Source organism: Dermochelys coriacea, chromosome 16 (genome assembly GCF_009764565.3).
Source record: "Dermochelys coriacea isolate rDerCor1 chromosome 16, rDerCor1.pri.v4, whole genome shotgun sequence".
Classification (NCBI taxonomy): Eukaryota; Metazoa; Chordata; order Testudines; family Dermochelyidae; genus Dermochelys; species Dermochelys coriacea.
The window spans coordinates 16,597,741-16,624,762 of NC_050083.1; the positions used below are offsets into that span (position 1 = coordinate 16,597,741).

Below are 27,022 nucleotides of genomic sequence, written 5' to 3' on the forward strand. Positions count from 1 at the left end.
GTTAAGAATCTGGGGGGAAAAAACAACAAAACCCCCAAAATCAAGCTATACAATTGTTTAAATAAATTTGTACAGAAATAGTGTAACATTCTCGTTAGCAAAAAGAAGCACCAATTTTAGTGCAAAGCTTATTAGTTGCAAATCAACATGTTTTAATGGTTACCAACCAATGAGAATCAACCTCTCTTTAGGGAAATAACTGCAGTACAAACGCAAAACACAATTAAAATCCATGCTTTAAATCAAGGTTTCCTGATTGTTGATTTAAATTGCCGTGATTTAAAATGAGTCCACGCTGGTTTCTAGCTGCCTGTTGAGCTCTTGGGACAGGAGTGGAATGGGGGGCTTCTCTCCTCTTGAGGGATTAATCCTCAACCCTCTCCACGGGGGCCAATCCATTCTTCTCCTATCCACGCACCATTCCAGAGCAGCCACACACTGCAGCTCCACTACTCTGTAAATAGCTGCCTATTCAATAATCCACCAGCTTTAGCTTGTAACTCATCAGTTGGCTGAGGTTCAAACATGTTTTAGCTGTGCGATTCCAATCTCACTTCTGTTTTTTCCCCACACACGCTCCCACTCCACTGGATGCCTTTAATGCAGACCTGGTTACTAAAGTGGCAATAAAGATCAAGTCAGTGTTTGGGACTGGTGAGAGGAAACAAGGATCCTTGTGTCAGTGCTAGCGTCTCTAAGGTATAGACATTATCTGCTGGTGAAGATGACTGCCAAGGGATCTGACCTTGCCTGTACACAAATTAGCACTGCTTTACTTTAGCTGGTGCAAGGCCCTGTGGGGACACACTTATTTCAGTTTAAGAGGGGCTGCTCCTAACTGATTTAAGCTAAACCAGGGCAAGCCACACAAACTCAAATAAGAGTGTCCACACAGGGATGTGCACCAGTTTAAATAGGACTACATTCAGATCTTAAATAATCTGGTACAAACTCTCTGCCTAGGCAAGCCCTAAGAGTCAAGAACTCTGGCATTTTAAGAGCCCTGGTGACCCCAACTGCTTCTCTTGGCAGTCATCAAATCACTTAGCAAAACATTTTCCAAAAAAAGCACGCACTAATTTCAGGTATCCGACTTGGGACACGCATGGACTTCATTCAGAGGTGATGAGCTCTCAACTCCAGCAGAAACCAATGGACGCAGCTGGTTCTCAGACTTCTGCAAGGTAGGCTGGTGTATGAGAAAGGGGGGCAGCCAAAGCGAGTGGGCTATTTTGAAAAGTCAGCCAGAATCTCTCTATCTCAGCTTCTTCCCTGAGGAGGAGGTCACAAGGTCCTAGATACCCAGATTCGTTTGCACCCTTGTCTGGATCAGGCATTGCACCAGCACAATGTAATGGCACTGAAGCAGCTAGCGAAGGGTTACCAAAAAGATATACACAATTCCCAGACACCGCACAGAAAGTCTATGGCCTGAGTGCTCTGCAAGCTGCAAACCCCAGCCCCACCACCGATCTGCATGGCACAGCAGGGTCAATGCACTCAAGTAACCCAATTCAATGCTGCTACTGTATTAATTAAGACAGAGGAGGGTCTCATTGTACAGTCTAGCCAATCAAAAAACCACCCCTCTCTCTCTCTCTCTCTCTCTCTCTCTCACTTTCTTTTTTTGTTGTTGTTATTTAGGGTGACCCAGTAAACAGCTGAAGTAGAGAAAATGCAGGAAAGGTCCATTGAATGGAGCGGCCAGCGCAAGGCTGTTTGTGAAAGGCAGGGAGAAAGAAAACGAGGGCTTTTGTTCTCGGCCATGCTCCCCGCCCCCGACTCCGGACACAGCTGACGCATGACTCTTCCATTTGTTACTGCTGTGCTTTCTGGGTTGTTCTGCACTGCGTGTGGGGGTTCAATCCCCCCCACCCCCAGCCGCTCCCCACAGCCTTCTCACTGCCCAGATTTCACGACAGAGACCTATGCTACAGCATCTCCTTTGGCTCCACCGCCGTGAAATGGGGATGTGCCTGGCAATGTTGATTAGTTGGAGATTTTCCCCTCAGATGGTTACCCTCCCAGCCCCCAGAGTCGGTTCTGCCACGGGGGGGGAGGGGGAGAGGAGAAAAGAGAGATGGAGGGGAGGAGACCTGACAGCAAACGCTTCCGTTTTGTAATTAGGAAAATCTCATATTATTGGGATTGCAGAGATGGAGCCCACAGGCCGGTAGGCGCTTGCAATCAGGAAAGAGAGTCACAGGCCAACAAGTTGACACCTGGGAGCTGAACATCAATACCTGGAATTAAAGCCGTCTGGATTTCACAGGTGCTGAGCTACTGAAGACGATGGGAGCTGAAGGTTCTCAGCACCTTTGAGAATCAAGTTACTCTCATTTAAGGGCCTAACCTGTGCACCGAGCAGCCTAACTGGTAAGCACCCAGGTCAGAACATTCCGACCACAGTTCCTGCCCCAAAGGGTGCGAGGGCCCAACCCTGTATACACTGCCGAGAGCAGCCCCAGCGAGGTGGAGAAGAGTACCCAGGCTCTGTGCCCTCAGCGCACAGGATTACGGCAACATCAGGGCTTGAGAATGGTCTTCTCTGCTACCTGCCTGAACGTAGTCCCCTGATCCCCCTCATCCCTGCTCGGCCAGCATTGCATTTGTGGATGCATAGTCTGCAGCACACCCCGCCCCAGCACCACCCAAAGGCTGATCATTTGGAGATGCAGTCAAGAAATCCTCTGTAACACGAAGATTTAAAATCAATATCCTAGGCTATATATCCTAGGGTGAGGCAGCTTCTGCCCAAGGGCCATTTCCCCTGCCCTGAGCTAGCACTTTTGAGGCCACGTCTACGTTCTGGGCATGACAGCAGCACATTACAGATATTAGGGACCGCCTTTCAGTCATGTTACCAGAGCACCTGCAGCTCCCATTGCACAGAAAATCAAATAATAAACACTGAGCAAAGTCAGCTCATCCCTAGACACAGCAATTTAACAAGCCACTGCAGACACATGCTGGTGGGCTAACTGGTCTGCTCCTCCCACTCAAAAACTTTCCGGAGCTGGATTAGCACCCAGTTTCCCTTTGCGGGGCCTCGTTCACCTGCTCCAGATTACCAGCTACCCGCCGCCACAGAGACTTATCCCCTCAGTCTGAATTCCAAGCCACGTTCCTGTTTAGAATGATTTCTCTAGGGCAAGGACTGCTGGAGGGGCCTCAGCAGCCCCAAAACAACAGCTGTTGGGATCCGTAGGCAATATCCACCGTCACTACATAAGCATTGGTGTGCAAGAGAGGAAGAGGTTCTTGCCTTCCACGCACAACTCTTTGGGTTTCAGGGGCTGAGCAGAAGGAAGGACCACCCTGAACTGTCCCCTCTCGCGACACCAGAGCTCTGTGGGGAGGTTCTGAACTCTCTAGCACCCCACCTGCTTTCTGTGTTCACCTGCATGGGATCAGAGTCCAGGCCCTGGACAGGAGAGGGAATTACTTCAGTGCAAAAAAAAAAAAAAAGGCTGTTACAGCACTGATGGCCCAGATCCAAAGCCCCAAGAAGTTCTGACAGCTTGGAGAAGATGCAACTCAACAGCCAAGCATTCAGGGGCTTGTCTGCAGGATGTCCAAAGCTTCCCAGGGTCATTCAGACCCATCTACACATTAGCAGAGATGGGTCTGAATCCACTCCAGGGCCAGACACGCTCAAATCTAGGGGGCATTCAAAAAAAATCCAGAGATGAATGTTGTGGCACAATCCAACATGATCAGAAACACTGCAGGAAACAGTGGGCTTAGTTACATCACACTGCCAACAGTAAGCCATAGCGATGTCCTGAGTCATTTAGATGCTCGCAGAAGCGAGAGAGAGGCCAGTGCCTACACTAAGCTAAGCTGCATTGTGGTGACCAGGACACCATCACTAAACGACATCGTCAAGAGACAGCCAACCAGCCACAAAGCTGCAAACTAGCAACAGGCAATGGTACAGCACCATCCATCCAGAGGCTCCAGCCAAGGGATTTAAACACCAGAGGCAAGAGAAAAGTTTAACCAAAATACCTACTTTCAAAAGTGCAGCTGAGTAAAGACAAGCAGGAGGAAAGTTCTGTTTGACTAAGGCAAACCAAACAACAGCCTTCCCCTGCCCTGCTTTCAGTGACACTCCTGGAAACTTCATGGAGAGCATTTGGGGAAGATCAAGTGAATCCTGGCCTTACTCACTATAAGAGTTACATCCTGCAAATCCTCATTTCCCATTGACTTCAACTGGAATTTGGTGCATGGAGCCAGACGCTGCAAGAGAGAGGGGCCAAAGGCAGAACCATTTACCCAGACCTTTTTGAACTTTATGAGGGTTCAGATAAAACAAACCTAGAGCTGAATTACCCCAAGTTTTTGGCCTGAGCTGAAAGGTTCAGCGCTGGATCCAAGTTTCCTCAAAGTTCCAGGGGTTTGGAGTCAGGATTTCAGTTTCAGTTCCCATCTACAGTTTTGGCTCAAAACAGTCTTGCTTTGTCCAGCTTCACTAAGAGAAGGAATTTGTGTGTACACACACGTTCCTTGAAGTTAATTCAGGTTAAAAAAACAAAACAAACAAATCTATTAAACTGAAAACATCAACCTCAAACAGGCACCCGGAGCGGACTCTCAGGTTTCACGTCACTATGGAAACATGTTCACTATAAAGAGAGGGGAAATCTCAGTGGTTTTGCTCTGTCATATAGAAAGACATTCTGTATTACGGGTAGGGAACACTTTAAATGCCAGATTTCCATACAGGCATTCTGCTCAGCTGTTATTTGTTAAAATGTGGTTAACAGAGAGAAAAGCAACTCTAAAAATAACACCTCAGCATTCCAGATTAAGTCACCACCATTGACTTTCCTATTAAATCTGCTTCGTTTGCAAGTCAAAACAAATTTTTCTTCTCTCCCCCACTTTCCCAAATGCCGGCACTGAAAGCTCAACCTTGGTGTCTGGAAATTTAAGCTGTGTTTTTCCTGCTTCCTACAGTATCAACAGCATCAAGGACTGAGGAATCAGAATTTAGCTGGGCAGCTGCATTAATGGTGCACGATTAAGAAAGCCGCCCAGGAGCCAATGTGAGCAGTAAGAAGAGGCCATTTCCCTCTGTACAATCACATTTCTGAGATGAACCCAAGCAAAAGACCAGCTGAGTAATAGAAACAAACCCATTGTTGTTTAGTTATGCAAGATAAATATGCATTACACATGCATGTATGCCAGCTCAAAGCTCTGAAAACACTCTGACAATGCCAGCTGTTACGTTACTGCTGCTCCTCAGGTATGTTTGGTAGTTATTTAGTGTCAAATAACTGTCCTATTAAAACCAAAACAAACTGCTGCCCTGGGAACACATGCACTATGTTCATTAACTAATTAGCGTTTGCATAGCACTAAAGGAAAAGAAAGCCATAGACATGCTCCATGTTACTGCCAAGTTACAGTTATTTTCTCATACTGCAGTAGAGCCAGAGGGTTCCGGACAGATTGTGCTAGGCGCTGTACAAACACATAACAAAGGCAATCCCTGCCCCAGAGAGCTAACAATCCGTTACCAGTGTTGCCCAGTGATTAATCTGGAAAGGAACTCTCTTCTCTCCAATTTCTATGGCATAAGGGAATTCACGGCAGAACAGCACAGAAAGCAAAGCCTCACCCTTTTTAAGTCTGTCTGAACAGAATTGAGGACCCTTGCATGCAAACACCTTTACAGGCAGGAACAACTCCATCAAATTCATCAGGGCTGCTTACATATTTATTTTTGTTAACTGCATGTACTGAAACTAACTATTAAAAGAGCTAGAGACACAGATCACCAGCTGTCTCCAGAGACGTACCCTTTCCTACCTGGGGGAGGGGAGGACGAAATTTAAACACACAATTTAGCCCTGAAGCCTAGCACTTGGTTTTCACTTCCCCTTTGCTTCATAGCCAGCCTGAGCTGAACCAATCAAGCAGTGGTGGATCCATTTACAGGGCAGGGGACCCAGGGACAGTTCCACAGAACCAGCTGGTGTTACTGTGCTCTTTCATGGTCTCTTTCTTTAATTGCCTTGGGAGCAATGTCCAAGTGTATCTTTATTGAAGCGGGAGCCCAATCTAGTGCATTGTGAGTAGGGCATGGATTGAACAGGCACACGACAACAGGATTTAACAGCACTTTCTGGAAGCTGCTACATGAGAGTCTAAAGGGCTTCAGATTTCCATTGCTTTAAACAGTTTTTTCTAGACTTGGCAGTACTGTCTTCCCATGTTTGCAGACAGCCTGAGACAACAGCTCTAACAGTTGTCTTCACTGCACAATTAATCCAGGCTCTTACCTGGGTTTTAGCCCAGCATCCTCTACCATACACACAGAAAAGCCTCTGACCCAAGTTTGAAGGTGCTTTACGCTAGCTTACTCAGTGGAGGGATGGGTCAGAGCCGAGCTCAGCTCCAATTTATCCACTTTGCAGTAAGGATGAGAGCAAAGTCATCTGAGTGCTGCTAAAGCTCCAAACCCACAATTCCCCCCCCCAAAAGACAAACAGGTTCACCCTCAATTGAGCGTGCAGAGCGCTCTAGGATTCTCTCCCAAAGAGCCATAGGATACAGCCCCAGACACATGGGGCAAGTACATAACTAGTGAGGTCACAGTAATGCGAGAAGGGCCTTGCAGGGGGATGCTAAGGCTGACCCAGGGGCCAGTAACCCAGATTAACAGTGCAGTGAAGACACAGCCTAAGGGCCTGATGCAAAACCTACTGAGGTCAATGGGAATCTTTCCACTGATTTCAATGGGCTTTGGATGGGGCCTGCCTTGAGAGGTGTGAACTGCATCCATCCAGCTCAATAACCCTGAGATGCTAACTATGACAGTTTAAGTAGCAAGGCCACTTAACTGTTTCACCATTGACCAGTTTGGATGGGTCTGTTAAAATGTAGGATTGTGGACACAGTTTCAATAGAACACTTGCCCCTTGCAATATAACCCTGAATGTATTCTCCAGATAACCAACATCAAAGCCATTTGGGGGTTGTTGGGGGTGGGAAAGACACTCAAACAAGTCAGTTTTACATTGCAGTGCACTGATGCTTACATGGAAAAGAGAATGGCTCTCTGGGGCCGTTTGGATAAACTGCATGGTGTACCATATAAAACATTTTTAATTAAGGTAGCTTTTATGTAGACTGCAAACTATCTGGACTGTAAGCTCTTTGGGACATGGACATTATCTTTGGATCTATAAGGTGCCTGGCACATTTATTGCACCAGATAGACAATATAATACATTGATGGGATGCGTCCTATCACTCAGCATTCCCTTCGAAGGGTCCAGTTATCCATATGAGCACATTCTCATGTACTCCCTTTGCAGATACCATTATACGGAGAAGACGCACAAATTCCACCACAGACCGAGCACATGCTGGAATTCCACCTCCCAGAAAGTGAAGTCACGGGTAAGATGCTCTCCCCACATGCAGCCAGCTCAGCTGGCATTGTATCCAAAATCCATTCCTTAGCAACAGTTTTTTCTCCCCTTGCTGGTTCCATGGGCAATGCAGAGATATTTTTGAGCTGCAATAGAACCACAGCGCTGCAAAACCACATTTTTTTTGTTTATTTATACAACTGCCTGAAAAGAAGAGCCACTGGGCAGTTCTGACTGCAATGGTGCTGGAGAAAGTACAGATTAGGAGGACGCTGAGCCTTTAAATGTGGTCTGGAGTGACCTAAATAAGCTCCCAACTGCTGTTTCAGTTATACATCCCGCGGGGGGGAGGGGGGGAGACACGCAGTGACTGGCAATTAGTCAAAGTGCCAGAAAGGATGGACCTACCCTTATAGATGCCATTTCAATTACAAGCCCAGCCAAAGTGCAATGGAAGAATATAGCGTTCACTGGCACTCCTGGACTCACTGCCAGTGGGTTACAATCACAGCCCCCAGGCCTCCCAAAGGAAGGGCCAGGCTTCCCAACACACAGCGGTACCAAACCGGCACAGGCATCCCTTTGTTATCCCATTGAGAAATCTCTCTATTAGCAGATCCTGTTCCATCCCCAAAGAGTAAACAGCCAATATTCCTTTGCCCTTTCCCTCTCTCTAACTGAGGTTTGACTTCATGGGTTTATGGCAATGCCCTGAGCACGAGGAAGGAAGTACTGGAAGGGGTTACCTAGGGAGATGGTGGAATCTCCATCCTTAGAGGTTTTTAAGGCCCAGTTTGACAAAGCCCTGGCTGGGATGATTTAGTTGGGGTTGGTCCTGCTCTGAGCAGGGGGTTGGACAAGATGACCTCCTGAGGTCCCTTCCAACCCTGATCTTCTATGATTCTAAGGAGCAAAGGAGATTCTGTAATACAGGCCCCTATAGGAGACATAAAACTGGTGCACTGCAAGTGACATGAGTCTTGGTTCTCCTCCCACAGGTTCCTCCTACTTGGCCCCAGCTCCTCAACATTAGCTTACAATCGCTTCGGTCTGGGCTTGGTTTCTGGAGAACTAAAAGGTAGCTATATTATACTTCAATCAAATCAAAGCCAGCTACTATTTATTATCTGCATTCCAGGAGTGCCAAGGAGCTCACTGTGCTAGGTTTGGTGCAAACAGAACTAAAAGACGGTCCCTGCCACAAAACCCATTGCAGTCAATGGAGAGACTCCCGTTAGCATCAATGGCCTTCAGATCAGGCCCTCTAAGCCTAAATAACTGGTTCAAATCCAACACTCAGGTGCTACTGATCTGGGCAGATGTAACGTGAATTTGACAGTATCCAGCCCCAATATCACTGGAACTACTCAGTCCCCTCACTGGTAATCTCATCTGGGAGGCCAAGGAATAAGTGGCCAGGACAGGCCCCCACACCACCTTCCTCATCCCTGCCAGGTGATCCCCCTAGGGCAGGTCAGAGGCATGATGAAGGGGTGGGTGGGGAAGCCTGATCCTGTGGATAAAGAAGAAGTTTCCGCTGCCAGGGCTGCCAATCCAGCACTAAATCCACTTACACCCCAAACAGATCTAGGCTCTGGAAGGTCTCTCCCTCCTATGGAAACCGAGACAGCAATCTCCAGGTAACACAATCCTTATACAAACATACTTGGAAGCCTCTCCCCCATCCCATTGTTTAATGATATCAAACAAAAAAAAAATCCTGCCAGCCCGGCTGCTTATGTTCTTCTGCACTTGTGCACACACAATCACCCACCTCCTCAGCCCACTTTGCAGCCGGGGCTGCACCTTTTGGAACAGTGCCAGAAGGTAGATCCCCATCCAGGAAATACCAGCAGATGATTGCCCTGTGGGCTGCAGGAGACGCATCACGCTGAAGCTTGAGCTCAGAGGAGAGCACTCTGTGCAGACAGGACCTCTGCTCCCCAAACCCAATACGGGAGGCCAGGGGAAGGGAGGTCTCTTCTCCCACACACAATACCGTGTGATGCATTGGTCCCATGAACAATTCGTGTTACCGAGGGATCAGCTAAACAACAGCAGGCCTCTTTGTATGGTCTATGGTACACATAGAGCCTGGATAGCAACCATACAACCTTCCCCCAGCATAAGGAAGATGCAGCATGTGTGTTTAACAGAACCTGAATGGAGACATCCAGATAATGCCTTGGAGATGGTACAGAGAGCAGCGTGAGATTGCTTGCTCCATAGGCATCGCAGGAGATCAGCTGAGGCCAGGAGGAAAATATGCACTTAGCCTGATAAACAACTTTTCATGAAGCCCTATTATAAGCACTGGTCCTTTGTTGGACCAATCAGTGAAGCTGTGGCCCAATGCATAGAAAAGGTTTGAGCCAGGAATGCATAAAAGCCAAGTGGAAAAAACCCACATTTTTTGCCACGTGCTGATTAACACATGCTAAACTTCTAGCTTGGACAAGGTGGATGTCGTTTTAACATGCATCAGCAGGTCAAGGTAAACCCTAGGCTCTCCCCTGACCTTGATTACAGGGATTCTTCATGCATCCCCAAGCGTTTAGAGACAGATCATCAATGGTTTTTCTAACTTCCATTCACAGTCCATTAATAGGCATCAGGTTTAAAAACAAAACATAAGGAAGAACTTCTTCACATAACACAGTCAACCTGCGGAACTCATTGCCAGGGGAGAGTGTGAAGGCCAAAAGTAGAACAGGATTAAAAAAAGAATGAGAAGTTCATGGAGAGTAGGTCCATCAATGGCTAAACAGTCAAGGACACAACCCCATGCTCTGGGTGTCTCTAAACCTGCAACTGCCAGAAGCTGGGACTGGATGACAAGGGATGGATCACTCAATAATTGGCCTGGTCTGTTCATTCCTGCTGAAGCATCTGGCGCCGGCCACTGTCAGAAGCTACTGGACTAGATGGACCAATGGTCTGACCCAGTGTGGCCATTCTTATGTCTCCAAGACTTTTCTCATTTTTAAATAAATAAATAAATAAACAAACTGAGTTCTTCCCCCAGGGTAAGTCCCACAGACCGACTTCATCTCTGCTTTTAGTCACACCAGGCTGCCGCTGAGGAAGGTGCCACAACAGCACTGAGTTAACAGTTTGCCATTCTCCAGTTGTTTTGTCACAACAAAACACAAAAACACTCAAAGAGGAACGAATAGGCCCTTATACAATACAATCAGAATAGCAGAACTTTCAAAGCATGTTCCTTGTGAGGCTCTCAAAACCATTTACTAGCCTTAATCCACAACACCCCTCTTGGGTAGGTAGCAATATGCCCATGTTATAAATGGGGAAACTGAGGTACAGAGAGAAGTGACTCGTCAATGCTCACACAGGGAGAGAGTGGCAGTGTCAGGAATAGAACCCAAGAATCCTGATGCCTAGTCCACTGCTCTGACCACTAGACAACTCTCTCCCTCAATCAACAAAAAAGAGAAGTACTGAGATAAGACACCCCCCCCCCCGAGCTGGTCAGAGGATTGCGGGGGGCAATCACATCAAACAAATAACCAAGCAGGTGCCTCCTTCAGTGTTTTTACCATAAGGCTGCCAGCAGGGGGGTGATGCAAGCCAGCTCTGTTCCTACACCATGCCCCCAATCACCCTTTTCCAACCCCTGCTGCAAGTCCTGGGGTCCTGTCAAACTTCTGAACTCCGAGCCCCGGGCTAGAGCGCACGAGGGCTTCAGTCTGCTCAACCGTTCTCCCACCAGGAGAAGCGCAACAAACAGAACAGCGCCCCGCCCCGCCCCCTTGCGCTGAATGCTCTCCCAGCCAAGAGCCAGGCTCCGCGAGCGCAGGGGGAATCTGCCAGACATAACAAGAAGCAGATGATGTGCTCTAAACAATGTCACTATGCCCACCCCTGAGAGAGAGAAGCAGGAGGAAGGGGGAGGGAAGAAAAACAGACTCAATGGCACATTTGTGTACTTTCTACAGTGTTGACGGGGCCGGTCCCTAGAAAACCTGTCATGGGGTGAGAGGACCAGACAAGCAAGGCCTGGGGTGACACAGCCAACACCCCATGAAGCCAGGTTTTTTTTCTCTCCTGCTGGTAATAGCTCACCTTACCTGATCACTCTCGTTATAGTGTGTATGGTAACACCCATTGTTTCATGTTCTTTGTGTATATAAAATCTCCCCACTGTATTTTCCACTGCATGCATCCGATGAAGTGAGCTGTAGCTCACAAAAGCTTATGCTCATATAAATTTGTTAGTCTCTAAGGTGCCACAAGTACTTCCTTTCCTTCCTGTCTCAGATTTTGAGCGACCAGGGCTCCACATGGGCAGGGAGCTGTTCAAGGAAGTTGCCTCTGCCATGGGGACTGGCTGTTAATCTCAGTGCTAACTACTCTGTCCTGTAACCTATTTAAATCTGGTCTTCCCTCCCTCCCCAGCTATCTGTGGCAGTAATCCCAAAAGTTTTAATGGTGATCCTCTCTCCAGCAAGACAGATCCAGGGCTGGATAGGCATAGGGCTGTAAATCCTGATGGAAATAGATCTTGCTGACCCATTTGGTTTGAATCTCTTCATCACCACTGGGCCATGTGTGCACACTTCAACTTCCCCCATCCCACCAATGGAAGGAACTAGACAGAATGAATGAGCCCGCTGTGAAACACAGCATTAGTTATCCAAGGATTGGTGGAAGGTCCCTGAACACTCACCACCCTGAGCCAAAGCCACTATCCTAGTGAATGAACGGCACAGTGCTCTTTTTGACCCAGAGGACTGAGAAGTGGTTGATGGGCATAGCCCTGGCTTGCAGAGACATACCAAGGGATGCTTTGTGGGTCTCCAACATTGACCTGAGAGCCCCCTGTTCCCTTCCTATGTTATGCTGTGCTATGCCAACTCCCTTCCCTGAGCTGAACTTCTCATTTGATCAGGGTCCCCCATGTTGTCCCAACATGTGAAGGTTTCATAACCCAACTCCTTGTTGACAAAAAGCAGCCACCACCCTGCAGGCTGTTCTGTGTGTGTCACACATCCCCCTAGAAGGGCAGTCTGGATCTGAAGCCAGCAAGAGCTGCTGGGGGGCTGGTGCTTGTAGAAACATCCAAGGTTTTGTCCTAGACAGTTTTGCATCCTCCACTGAGTGTCCTATTAGGCCAATCTCCATGTTCTTCCTCACCATGGGGAAGGATGCTTGGGTCTTTCTTTGCAACCTGGACAGGCCCAAAGCCTTCACAGGCAGCTAGAGTCTGAGCAGAAGGGACTGCAAGCCTCCAGCAGGATGCCAGACTCTCAAATAAAATATTTAAAGGCCCTGGTTCTAGCTCTCTGCTCCCTTCCGCTAGCTGCATCAGATGGTGCGCATCTCTCTGGTTTCTCCTAATAGATATTCCAGCTTGGCAGCAGGCCTGCCAGAAGGATAATGGCATAAGGGGGAGTAAAGAGATCACAGAGGACAGCTATTTATCCACTCCTAGCGAAAGGCAAAACGTGCTGCCAAAATACCTTCAACTGTGCTCCTCTCCTTCCCAAACAGCCTGCACCATATGCTCCGGCCTCCCTCGCCATGCCAGGGCTCAGCTTCTGAGCATCAGATACACAACACAAGCCAGCATCAGAAACACAATAGGCGGAGACCGTGCAAACTCGTAGCACCTCCAAACCAAGCCGGGGTCCCTATCCGGAGAAGAGGGAGCATGCACACGTACACTCTCCCCAATGGTTACCTGCACTGTAAAGCAGCTAAGGACCCCCACGTGTTTTTTAGCTATGATGTCAATAGCCCAGAGCCCCGAATCCCAGGGGGGAAACCAGTCCTCTATAAAGCCTGTGTTGCGTGGGGAGGGGGGAATGAAACACAAAGCCTGCAAGTGAACCCTGGGGCAGGCGGTCACACGGTCTAAACCAGGGGTAGTCGATAGGCAGGCCGCGGGCCAAAGCCAAACTACCGGGTGCTTTGGAACAGACCCCGAAATCGTATTTGCTTATTATGGGGGGCGGGGGGGAGCAGAGAATTTATTATTTTCCCTGGTGTCCGGACCTTGACAGGCCCCATGGGAGAAGCTCCCCTCTTTGGAGACTAATAATTGACTACCCCGCTCTAAACCACAGCGTGCCCCCGGACCGAGCTCTGCCGAGACCCCGCGGGGCTCTCCCCCCTCCCGGGGCCCCGCAGAGCCGCCCCGCAGCCGGACTCCGGAGCCCGCGGCCCGGCCCCCGCGCCCCGCAGCCCCAGCCTCACCTCCAGCGGGGGCAGGTCGGGGTCGAGCTGGGTGAAGCTGTGCAGCACCACGGGGCGGCTGCTGCTGCCGCCGCCGCCGCCGCCGCTCTCGCCGGCCACCTCCAGCCTCACGCCGTCCCACAGGCTCCGCATCCTCCGCGAGCCCTCGAACATGGTCTCCGGGCTGCCCGCCCCGGCATCGCGCCGCGCCGCCCGCCCTCGCTTCACCATGGGAGCCGCCGAGCCGCTAGCCCCCCATCGCGACCCGCTGGCGCTGGCTCGCTCTCCGCCGCAGCCGCAGCCCCAGCCCCAGCCCCAGCCCGGCGGCGGCTCCGACTCGCCCCGAGCAGCCGGCGGCTCCCCCGGGCGCAGCGGGTTTGTCCTGCACGGGGGGCAGCCTGATCCCACCCACCAATGGGAGAGGCCCCGGCGTCAGCCCGCCCCGCCGCGGCCGAAAGGGGAACCCGCAAAGCCAGGCGCTGGAGCCCGCCCTGCTGCCTGCGAGGGGAAGGGCAGCCCCAGGCGGCTCGGCAGGATCCGGCCAGGACCGGGAGTCGATCCGCCCCGAAGCGCCGGGTGCTCAGAAGAGCTCAGCCGGGGGAAGCTGCTTTGAGCACTTTGGGAAACCGGGCCCTGGTGCTTCCCGGGGAGAAGCTCCCCTCCCCGCAGCTCAGCTCTTTGGAAAACCTGGGAGTGATCATGAGCCCTTGAAAATCTGACCCTGGCAGGGAGCTTTAAATGGCAAGAGACACACATCTGAGGCAAGAGAAACCCGCAGAGAGAGAGAGAGAGAGAGAGAGGCAGGACTGGTCTGCCTAAGAAAAGCTGCACCCCTGTAACTCAATCCATTTAAAATCAATCTAGTCACAGCAGCGGGAATCCGTGCTGGAGACAAATTTAACCCCCTTCACGCCTGGTTTAATGTTGATTTAATTTAGCTTCGTAAATTATCGAATTAAACTAAACCAAGTAAGCAAAGACTATAAACTCCTGGGGGCAGGGACTGTCTTTTTGCCATGTGTTTGTACAGAGCCTAGCACAATGCGCTCCTGGCCTAGGACTGAGGTCCCTAGGTGATACAGTAATAATAATAATTCAGTTTAAGGACACGAACATTAGTGGTTTGCATGGGTGTCTAGACAGATTATAATTTGATTTAGTTACACCATTGCAACCTTTGTAATATAGACCAGACCAGATAGAGAGAGATTAACCCTTAGCACCACGTTAGGGTGACCAGAGGTCCCAATTTTATAGGGACAGTCCCAATACTCAGGACTTTTTCTTATTTAGGTGCCTATTACCCCCCCACACTCTGTCCCGATTTTTCATACTTGCTTTCTGGGCACCCTACCCCATGTTCAAAGCACTGAACAATCACAAAACTCCCAACAGTCCCCGCTTTCATGGGGACTGTTCTGCTTTGACCCCTGAAGCCCCAGGTTGCAAAGAAAGACCCCAGCTGAAGCAGCTCCTGTCCCACAGGCCTGGCTGGGCTTGGCTCCCCTCTCTGGGCTTTGCAACCTGGTCCCTAGTGCACAGGGTTTCAGTGCTGTTCAGGTTTGGCCTGGACCCCCTGATGGGAGCACAGGAAGGGAGCAGCCACCAGGCAAAATTTGAGTAGCACCACTCACTCAGATTTGGCCAGGTTGCCCTGCCGCCATCAGGGGGCTGGGCCAAACCTGAGCAGTGCTGCAACCCTGTGGCACCAGGGGCCAAGTCACAATGGCCAAAGTGGGGAGCCCAGCCAGCCCTGCGGGACAGCTGCTGCGGGGTCAATCTAGGACAGGCTCGCTCTGCAACTGCCTACCCCAGGGACAGCACTTGACACACACACACCTCCCACCTCCGGGGGGCAGGACCTGTCCCACCTTAGCTACTGGAAATGTTGGAAGGTATTATGCAATCATTAACTACCTAGGGCTGTGCGTCATGGTCTGTGCCACCATTGTTCAGAAGAGGAAGCTGAGATACAAGGAGATGAAGTAACTTGCCCAAGATCTCCCAGCAAGTCAGTATCAGGACGGGACCATTGTCTGATGCAGCGTGGACATTCCTAGGTCCCCTCGGTGGGTGCAGAAGGCCTGAGAGCAGAACCAACTCAGTCCTGCTGTACCAGAGATCAAGGGGCTACAGGTGAAGACTCCCATGCAAATGGGTTACAGTAGGGCTGAATTTGACCCAGTACATGGTTCATGATGCCAGCATGGGGAGGGGGTTGTGGATCTTAACCAATGGGCTCTGAGCCCCCAAACAGATGCTGAATCCATATATTGTAACTATTATTAAGTACCAAAAAGAACCAGGCAAAACTGTTCATTAGCTGTCACTGCTGCTAAAAGGTGCAATTCTGCAAACATGGAGTCCCAATCCCAAGGTCAGAAACTGGACTTTCATGTGTCAGTTTTCCAAACAGCTGAAAGAATATTAAACTCTTTGTGTATTCAAAACCCCACAGCTACATTACCTAGTAGAACATCAGGCTGAGATAAGTACATCCAGCTGTATTTTTAGATTAGCACATCAGCAGTTGGAAGCTTCTGCCAGGATGATGGATAAAGAAAGGGTTAACAAATGCATCCGATGAAGTGAGCTGTAGCTCACGAAAGCTTATGCTCAAATAAATTTGTTAGTCTCTAAGGTGCCACAAGTCCTCCTTTTCTTTTTGCGAATTTTGCGAATTCTTTTCTTTTTCTTCTTTAGCAGACTAACACGGCTGCTACTCTGAAACTCTAAAGTGATAATGAGTCAACTTGAAAGTTAACAGCCCCCTGAGATGAATGAGAGTAATCCGTGCTATTGTCCCAGCCTATCTGCAGACTCCAAAGGAACAATGGTGCATCAGTTGACACTCTGAATGGTGGTCAGCCGGGACACTGGACGGCTACAAATTTTTCCTTGTTTTCTTAAACTCCAATTTAGGGACTTTAACAAAGAGCAAAAATTGCAGGAAACCAGCAGAGACCCTGAACCTATAATCAGCAAACTTTTCCTCCTTTTTGGATTTGAATGCAGTCCTGGCAACATCTGGAAGTTATAAATAGGGACACATGGGGAGGTGAACGGGGCACTCCTCTGAAATCGGTTGGATGGGTATTTTTTACAGGGACTCAGTAGAAAAGAGAGATTGTGCTTAACACACAGAAAGTGTCCCTCCTAAATAGAGAGAGTTGGCAATCCATGTGTGTGATTGCTAAAATTCAGGGATCTCACCGGTAGCTGGATGGGCATGTGGTGAAGGCACAGGACTGGAAGCCAGGACATCTAGACCTCGCTACCTCACTGCATTGGTGCAGCTGTGCCACTGTGAGCTCTAATGTAGACATACCCTTAGATTGTAAATTCTTTGGGGCGGATACTGTCATTTGGATCTGTATTTGTACAGCATCTAGCACAATGGAGTCCTGGTCCATGACTAGGGCTCCTACACACTACCACGATACAGACTAATCATCATCATCATCATCACTTTCTGTAGGTAGACCCATGCCTTTCGCACCAGTCTCCAGTTTCAGCTGTGTTTGTCCTTTACTAAAAGATGCAGTTCCACTAGGTGACGAATTTTTGCTGGTCCCTTGGTTGGCCACTCAAGACAGTTTCCCTGGAATAATCCTAATGATAGTGGGTAACAAATAATACACGACAGGAAGTAAACTATAAGGCTTTAAAAATAGCTGGACAGTTTCCTCTCTGTTCTCCTGGGATCTTTCTGGGCCTAAAAAACAAAACACTCAAACCACTCAAACCACTGGCCCAAGTGCAGAACAGTTACTCAGTACTGCCAACCCCACGCGTTCAACAGTCATGAACTAGCCCTCCCAAAATCATGAGATTATTAAAATGTTTCATGACTTTTAACCCAATTGGGGGTTCTTTACCTCCTACTTTTGACCATGTAGGATGCACTCAGATAACATTTTCAAGCCTTTCTTCATAACCATGAAGACTAGAAATGTACTATTTTTTAAATGAGGCTTTCAAATGATTCCAGGAGCTGGGGCTTTAAGAAATAACATGAAACATGACACTTGTGATAAAATGGCAATATGGGTTTTACCCACAGCAGAAAGGTTTCACAGCACGTTGAGTGCTTTGGCCTAACTGTGCTCCCACTGACATACGTCCGTGGTAAACCTCCTATTAACTAACGTGGGAACAGAATTAGGCCAATGAATAGGAATTGAGCATGACGCAAACTCCATCCCTTTGTTTCAGAGTAGCAGCCGTGTTAGTCTGTATTCACAAAAAGAAAAGGAGTACTTGTGGCACCTTAGAGACTAACAAATTTATTTGAGCATAAGCTTTCGTGAGCTACAGCTCACAAAAGCTTATGCTAAAATAAATTTGTTAGTCTCTAAGGTGCCACAAGTACTCCTTTTCTTTTTCCATCCCTTTGTGTCCCTCTCTAATCAGTGCTGGAACCACACACACACACACACACTTTCTCTGTCTCTCTCTCCTTGAGGTTGTGTCTGTGTGTCCCTGCTCTCCCTCTCTCTCTCCTTCACTTCCTACCAGTTCCTCTTTTCCTTGCCTGCCTTGTGCATTTCCTTTTCCCTTTGGTTATTCCTGTCTCTTTTCTTCATCCCTGCCTGCCATAGTCCTCCCCTTTCCCTGTTCATTTATCACCCCCAGTCTGTGCCCCCCCCACACCATCACACCTGTCGCACACACACCTTCCCTGTGCCTCTCTCTCTACTTCCTCCACTACTCTCATTTCTTACTTCTCACACAGTCCCTCTCTAACCCCAGGTTTCTTCATTCCTCTCTCCTGTGGTATCTCTTCCCCCAGCACCATTCCCTGTGGCCACTTTCCTCATGTCCCCCTTACAGCGCTTCCCGTCCCCATCCTACTCCTAAATTTGGCCTATCCGTAGAGCCCAGGATCTGCAGGGCTCTGTGCCGGCTGCAGGTGGGCTTCTACAGCCTTCCTCCAACACCCTAGGGGGCACACTTTCTCTAATGCTGGCACCAACCTACTGTAAACACTCCGGAGTGGGGGGAAGAGGTACTGAAAGGGTTGGTAGGAGGTAGCCACATGGCCTAGGTCAAGTCCCTTAGCATTAGCACTGATCATGAGCACCAGCGTTGCTTTGCAAACAATGTTAATCTCCATGTGACCCCTGAGCATGTATCATCACTGCCACTTTACAGATGGGGAAACTGAGTCAGATCCAGCACCCACTTTCCAAGCCAGGCCTCTGGATCACTCTGCATCCGTCCACCTCTTAACCTCTGCTTCTTCTTCGAAGCACTAGCCAAAGAAATGCTTAGTAACCTCACCCCTTGCACAGAACAATCAGCAAGACCGGGCTGCCGGGCGTAAGAGGGAATTTACATTAAACGCACCAATGTGTTTATTTCCAAATACTCAAAGAACAAAACCCATCCCAAAGAGAGAGTTCAAATCCCACAGAGACGATTTTAATCGCATTCAACCCCTTTCTGAGCCTCTGCGATCTGTCCGATATGCCAACATTTTTCTCTTGGCCCATCAGCACTGCTCACCTTCAGGCTGCATCAGTGTTTCTGTTCTAATCTCCGGGTGCCGGGCTTCATGCTGGCTAGAGTGGCAGCATTTGGGGAGCTTATTTGAAGACAATATTATATTTAGACACAAGGATTCAAAGTGCCCAGTCCTCAAACTGTATTTGCCCATTTAGCAATTTATTTTGGAGAGGTTAGGAAACCAGGTGATTGCCAATCCTCTGAAACGGCCCCCTGGCTCTCATCCCAATCCTCCAGTCTCAGTCATTTAAGAACCCCTTCTTTTCTGCGGTTTGCATTCTCCTTTCCTGACTGCCTTACAACATGCCACAGACGGGGAAAAATGTCTAGTGGTTAAAGTGCAGGAGAGAAGGGCTTTATTCCCAGCACTGCCACTGACTCACTGTGTGACCTTGGGCAAGTTTCTCAAATTGTCTATGCCTCAGTGACCCCATCTGTAAAATGGGGATGATAATACTTGTCTCCCACATTGGGGATGTGGGAGCTGTGAGGCTCAATGCATTAATGGTTTTAAGGTGGTTTGAGACGGAAGGTGCCAAACCCACACAAATAATGATCACGGAGCGAGTATGCTGCTTTGAAACTTACATGTGGCCTCCTCCCCTCCCCACCCTGGGAGTTGCATACACACTACACCAGTGGCCCCCAGATCCTGCAATAGACTGCCTAAGGGGCTGGCTGGGACCTCATGGCACCCGGGTACAGTGGGGTAAATTAAGGATGGGATCACAAAGCCATCATTTTGTACCACTCAGCTTCTCTTCATTTACATTACAGCCTGATTGATGCTTGAACCATCCTTGACTGCGTGTTCTCCTCAAGTCCAGTGTAACCCTATTGATGGCTCTTTGCCTTTTGCTTCTGCTCAGCCACTTTGTCACTATGGCAGGGAAGGAACAGGAGGATGCAGAAAACAGAAACAGCCCTGCTGTGTCCCAGTCCCCAGGATAGCAGGGCCCTCTCTCATCATCGGGTTTAAAGACTCATCGAGAGGTTAAGTGTTTGTTTGAACTTCAGGACGAAACCATTACAGCTGGGACAAGGCAGCAATCTACCACTGGGGGGCCACAAACTATGGAGCGGGTCCAGAGGGCTCTGTCTGCTTCCCAGAAACAAGAGGAAAGGGGGAAATGGATTAAGTCAATGGAGATAGACACACCTACCTCAAGGGGAAAGAGGGAGCAATAAATGACACGTCTAAAGCTCTGCCCACACTGGATCTCCAGACCTCACCCCGACTTCCCTGTACAGCTTTAACCCCCTGTGCTCCTTGCTAATGCTTTCCACCTGTTTGTATTTCCTACAGAACAAAACAATCCCACTGCAATTCCGCTCCCCATGCAGCACGGTTCCAGCTTTTCCATCCTGATGTTGGCTCAGAGAGTGACAAAGCTCCCAGCCCCCCCCCCCGCACCAACGTGCTGTCATCACACCCCAATGCCTTACATGTCAATACATTGTTTGGATAAATCCCCCACATTCCTGTTGACATACACTGACCCTTCGCTCCTTATCCGCATGCCCGGGTTTCTCCACCCAGACAATGCACAATTCCAAAATGTCTGTTCATACGGAACATTGGCATTGACAAGTCCTGACGCATAGGCTCGTGTAACTGTACAAATATCTCAAGCAGCTGCCCTGGGATCGTACATTGGTCTCCGAGATACACAATTTACATCTCCCTCAGGCCTCTGAAAGCAAAAATGCTAACACAGAAGAGCAGGCGTCAGAGCAGAGAATTCAGAACCCCTGTTCTCAGCTCTCCATTTAGGAGGGGACAGGCACGTACCATCTAATCCTAGGGGAGTGTCCCCCCGAATATTATCAGCTAGTGACTTCTATTGCTTCAGAGAGTTTGGTAAACTCCCAGGCTGAGAGGCAGCCTGGTCTATTGCAGTGGTTCTCAAATGTTTGTACTGGTAACCCCTTTCACATAGCAAAAAGAAAAGGAGTACTTGTGGCACCTTAGAGACTAACAAATTTATTTGAGCATAAGCTTTCATGAGCTACAGCTCACTTCAAGGGGCCTGGACCAGCACATGATCAACATCATTAGTGACTCCTATAGGAACGTCCATACCTGTACGGAAGTAGGGAAGGAGCTCACCTCGCCCATTGCTATCAAAGTTAGTGTTAAGCAAGGAGACCCAATGTCACCACTGCCATTTAACCTAACGCTTGATCCTCTGATTTCAACGCTAGAAACGGCTGGCAAGGGATTCTCGGTAGGTGCGCAAAAAGTAACTGCACTCGCCTTTGCTGATGACTTGGTCATGCTCAGAGATTCGTGGGAAGGTATGAATGCAAACATCCAGATTCTCGAGTCCTTCTGCAAGCTCTCTGGACTCAAGGTGCAAGCCAGGAAATGCCACGGATTTCTCCTGAGCCCAGCCCATGACTCTTTCACTGTCAACAACTGTGAAGCCTGGAAAATCGGTTGCGATAGTCTGAATATGATTGCTCCAGGCGAGTCTGAGAAATACCTGGGACTCAAGGTCGATCCATGGATCGGATTCACCAAACCGGCAGTATCCGACAAGCTTGACACCTGGCTGGAGAGGATCAACAGGGCAAGCCTCTGAGTGCGACCTCCCCCCCTTATAAATTAAAAAACACTTTTTTATATATTTAACACCATTATAAATGCTGGAGGCAAAGCGGACAGCTCATGACCCCCCATGTAATAACCTCGCGACCCCCTGAGGGGTCCCAACCCCCAGTTTGAGAAACTCTGCTCAAGTGGTTTGTGGTGAATACTGTAGGCTGGGCATCAAGCTGTCTGGGCTCTAGTCCCAGTTCTAGTACTAACTCACTATATGAGGTTGGATAAGTTACTTCAATGCTCTGTGTCTCAGGATATGTCCTATTTTACAGGAGTGGTGGAGGGCTAAACTCACTGCTGCTTGTGAGGCACTCTGGATGCAAAGGACTGTAGAGTACAAAGAGTTATGAATTATTAGTCCCAGTGCTCTGTTCAGGTTGACTTGAACTGAATCCTGAACCAAAACTTTTTTGTTGTTCCATTTTATTTTTAAAAACTTCCATTTCTGCGCCTCCCTGAATTTCCTGGTCCAAGCCAGGGCTGGACGATGTGCATCAGAACACAGCAAGGAAGGCTGCGACCATCACACTCCTATTCCAGTCAGCAACCCATAAGAACAGTTTTAGGACCTGTTTACATAGGGAAATTCACTAGAATAGGAATTACAGAATTGCTCCTCTGGAATAAGTGTGTCTACATGTGAGCAATTGCAGAATTATGAATAGCTATTCCGCTTTACATTCACATCCTACCTTAATCTGGAAAGACTTTCCCAGGTAGACAGCTCCTAATTCCATGAGACACTCAGCCTGCTGTTTCAGATCTGAGAGGTCTGCACCATTTGACTCAGCCTCAGGTTCTGGGTGCTTCGCAGGACTGAACCACTGAATCTTTTAAACTGATTGGGATTCTCTGTTTTGCTGATTAAAAAGCCTGACTCTGGCTTTGTACTCTGTGCCCCTTTTACCCAGTGGCAACTGTTCTCTAGCTGGGATATATTGCTCTTCCTAAGCAAAGCCCCCTCCCCCACAGGGAGCCATGGACACTGCCAGTGTTAGCCCATTGGGGGCCCTCAGCAGGAATATTTTGAGGGCCCCCCACAACACATACTAATGATGAATAGGGTGCCCCCTTGAGCTGCTTGGGGCCCTAAGCAATTGCTTATTCCTAGCGCCGATTATGGCCATAGATTAAGCCATAAGTGCTAGCCGAGGAGCTCAGTTCTCCTTCCAAGTCGCCTTTAAGCATACACACTGTCTCATACAGCCAGACCAGCTCCTAATTACAGCCAGTGCCCAGAAGCAGCACAAGGACGCAGGCACCACCCCCAGGCAATCAGAAATCAAAAGCCCCTGTCTGACAGTTTTGCACAACACCTCTCATGCAGGTGTTACCTCTGGGGAGGTGCTCAGTGGCTATATAACAGTACACTGCAACATGACACAACTGTTATTAGGAAGGGAAGGGAAGCTTACCTTAGCCAATGTAAACTACATGCAGAATTTAGAGAGGCACAATGTAGCTATTTACATTGGGATTTGTCCGGAAAACCAGAGATAACAGCACAGTTCAGCAGCCATTTTGATCTCAGGGCTCAGCCTTTCACACAGAAGAGACCACACAGTGTTCTCCCCTGGAGACTTGACTTTCGTTCTTACTTGTGCTGTTTTGCTTGAAAGGATGCTGTTAGCTTAACATCACCTTTCTCTCTGAACATTTTCATCTGTGCTTGTAACAAGTACCAGCTTTACATTCACATCCTACAGCAACTACAACTGAAAGAAAATAGAGGAAAAATATTTTTCCTCGATTGTTTGACAGTGATTTGTGTAGAGCGAGTTTCACTGTTTTCTCAGTTGAGCCACTTAGTCAGTTTCTCCTGTAGCTTACATGGGTCTTTCATACAGTAGCAAGTGTGACAGGGTCGGGTCAGATGGCTATAGTAGAGTAACAGAAGGCAGATATATTATCCCCAGGCTAAGTAGGTCCCTTTTCCCTGGGTAAGGTAACAGGAAAGGTTCCAGAACAATCAGGAACCTTCTGGAGACAATTAAGACAGCCTGATTAGAACACCTGCAGCCAATCAAGAAGCTGCTAGAATCAATTAAGGTAGGCTAATCAGGGCACCTGGCTTTTAAAAAGGAGCTCACTTCAGTTTATGGTGTGTGTGTGTGAGGAGCTGGGAGCAAGAGGCACTAGGAGCTGAGAGTGAGAACGAGAATGCAGACTGTTGGAGGACTGAGGTGTACAAGCATTATCAGACACCAGGAGGAAGGCCTATGGTGAGGATAAAGAAGGTGTTGGGAGGAGGCCATGGGGAAGTAGCCCAGGGAGTTGTAGCTGTCGCACAGCTGTTCCAGGAGGCTCTCTAGACAGCTGCATTCCACAGGGCCCTGGGCTGGAACCCGGAGTAGAGGGTGGGCCCGGGTTCCCCTCAAATCCTCCCAACTCCTGGTCAGACACAGGAGGAGTCGACCTGGACTGTGGGTTCAGAAAAACAGCCAAGCTGAGGGCTGCCATGAAGCTCTAAGGCAAGCAAATCCGCCAAGAAGCGCAAGATTCACCAAGGTAGAGCAGGAACTTTGTCACACAAGGAAGAGAGAACTATTTTTCATAGGAAAATGTGGTTGGGAAAACACTAAAATTGGCTGGGACACAGGGCAGGTGTACTACCTAAATACTTTAAATTCTGTTTTCAAATTGAGATTGTCCCTTTATTCTAAAATAAAAGTAATTTCACACCGTGAGCATGTAGGATTTGCTCTTTTGTACAATGAAACCCAAATCGGGTGAACCTCAATGTTGCACTTGATCCAAGTGGTGACATCTCCATCTAACACCATGCTGGAAGATCACAGGCTTGACTCAGGAGGAATAATGTCAATTTCTCTTCACCGTCATCATTTCCTGAAACTCCTATGGGCTCCTCACAGGTCTCTCACTCAAGGAATGACAGAGCCCAACCCTGCTTATCTTAGCAGACCAGATAACAACTCGAGGCTGTACAGATGCATAGAACAAAATCAAGCTAGCTCCCAAGTCCCAGCTGCCTCATCATTTCCCAAAAGAAAACCCAAGCTATAAAGGCACTTACTGGGCATAGCTTATTTTCCCCTCCCCACCCACTAGGGACTAGAATCTATGGAGGATGTTCTATGTATATTGCTATTTCTTCCCCTTATGTTGAATTATCGGAGGGTAGGGGGATAAATGAGTGGAATGTACATAAGCAATATCTCCAAGCTATATACAGTAGTATTAATTATGCAAAAGTGTGCACAGCAGTGACGGTAACCATCAACTACCTCTGAAATATTGACCACAGCAGGAGATGCCAGGCCGGGGGTGAGTCTAATGGCCACAGCAACCAAAGCAGGAAATTGTCTGGATCTCACAGAGAAGCAGTTCTGTCTGGGCCTAATCAATCCAACTGCATGTGGGTTTTTTGGGGAAGGGGGTGGGAAATAGATTTGAATTGGAACCCATTCTTTCTGATTGAATCTACACAGTTTGTTCACAGTTTTCTCCTTCACCCTCTTCTTAAGCAGCTGAGAGAGACAATGGGGGAAGGGACTCAAGACTTACCAGGGCGTTCCTGATTCTGGGACATTTTGGCTGCATGAAGCCGAAGTGGGAGATAGCTGTGAAGTCCAAGGAGCATTTTTGCCTGCAACTGTCCTATAGGATCCTTCTAATGTCTGTGGCTGCACAGTTCACACTGGATAAAGTTCTCCCACACCCTGCACAAAGCCCATGTATATTACGGGCCGTGCCCTCCCGTACACAGTTCCATTGGGTCTAGAGAGCATCTTCACTTCCCCACACGCTGCATCTAGAGGGGTAAACGTTAGCAAAGTGCAAAGCTAATGGCTTGTTAAAACTCTCGCTCAGTTCAGTAAATCTAGCTTTTGGTTTCCAAGCCCCAGTCAAACCAGAAGAGAATTATCCAGGGGGCATAAGAAGCTCTCTCCTGAACCATGCCTGCATCCTCCCCTCCATCTGGGCGTTTAGCACGGACTTTGCAGTTGGTGAAATAGCTGGTGCTCTGGGTGATGGACTGTTTCAGCTGATCTGGGAAAACAGCCAACTTGACATAAACCCCTCCCTCTCCACTTCTTGAGCCAGCATTAGGATGCTGGGGGGCCCTCACTGACATTATCTTTGGGGCCCGATCATCCCCTCACTCTCACACAACCATCATCTTTAGCCTTTCTCTGCCCTCCTCCCCACCCCTGCTCAAAGCATTCAGACCACAGCACCTCCAAGTATAATTTGGGAACCGGTTTGCAAACTTGGGGTTTGGCGTGAGGCATGAATTGTGGGCAGCGGAGCTTGAGGGTCTGAGAAATCAGGCTCTGGCTCCGCTCTCCTCTCAAGAGCAGTGAGTACATTTTTCCAGCAAACCACATACAGCCAAAATGACACATTTAGCTGAATCAAGTAAAAAGAGAATCTCAGAAACAAGATCCTTTGGCACCCAATCAACAGAGAAACCTCATGAGACAAAGAAACTTTGCTAAGCAGGGCACGTGCCTGCCAGCTCCGCCCCGATACATTTTCTATCCCAGTTCCTTTCTGTTCTGATCTATCCCAGTGGGAGGTGCATGTTGGAACCATTAGGAACACACACACACGCCCATGGAGCGGACAGACAAAAGAGGGATGGCTCCGAATGGTCTTCGTACGTGATGTGATCTGGGCCCTGCTCTCCAGCTGTGGAACAGTGTCTGTGGTTCTATTCTTGGTGATGGATGTAGCAGTCTCCTAGCTGTCTCTCTGAATCTGCCCAGTCTGTGCACGGCACACTGGCTCTCACTTATAAGTCCATAGAGACAGAGGACTGAGTTCCAACTAACGGTGTGAAATGGGTTATCCTCCAGGCCTGCCCTGCAGCTGGAATTGGGGCCTGTGAGAATGGCACCTTGACAAACCTAGAACACCACTCAAGCACCTTCTCTAACATTCCTACAGCTGCAGTTACTGTCTGACCCCTCTCTGCAGGAGGGCACGGGGAGGGGGACTTCTCTGGAAGCCACCAATAGATCCCTAACACAGCAGTGATCAAGCTTATCATGGAGTCAAATTAAACAATGGGATCAAAGCGATTTAAAGGATGGCAGAGGAGGTGTCAGTTGGCGGCGGCAGCCCTGTAAGCATTTGGTGTTGAAGGAAACTCATTTAAAATGGAAAGCAATGCTATAGCATTGTAGAAGGCAGGGAGCTCCCCTTAAGAGAGCTGATGTGATTTAAAGTGAAGAATGAAACCTTGCTGTCAGGCTTAGGTGGACTGAAAAGTGGAAAGCTGATGTGATCTAAACCGAGCAGCTGACCAAGGAGGATGCTGAGCACAGAGCAAGCGCATCCACAGCCTGGCAGGATTCAA

At 48.7% G+C, this 27,022-nt stretch overlaps 1 protein-coding gene across 9 annotated transcripts in view; it reads right to left on the reverse strand.

Annotated features, from left to right (window-relative positions):
- The window catches only part of RALGDS (ral guanine nucleotide dissociation stimulator), a 101,883-nt gene that overhangs the window by 30,227 nt on the left and 44,634 nt on the right, over nucleotides 1–27,022 (reverse strand). For 2 of the 9 annotated variants that reach the window (XR_005289229.2, XM_038375078.2), the window contains exons 1-2: nucleotides 13,608–14,106; nucleotides 12,872–12,949 (exon numbers count right to left, since the gene is read on the reverse strand). The exons of 4 other annotated variants lie outside the window; for them this stretch is intronic. Coding sequence is in view for 4 of the 5 variants with exons in the window: in XM_038375078.2 (XP_038231006.1) it covers nucleotides 12,872–12,949; nucleotides 13,608–13,817 (288 nt within the window). In the remaining variant the exon portion in view is untranslated. Of the gene's footprint in view, nucleotides 1–12,871; nucleotides 12,950–13,607; nucleotides 14,107–27,022 lie in introns of those variants that run through there. 3 more of the 9 variants (XM_038375079.2, XM_038375081.2, XM_038375089.2) reach the window with 3 other exon arrangements.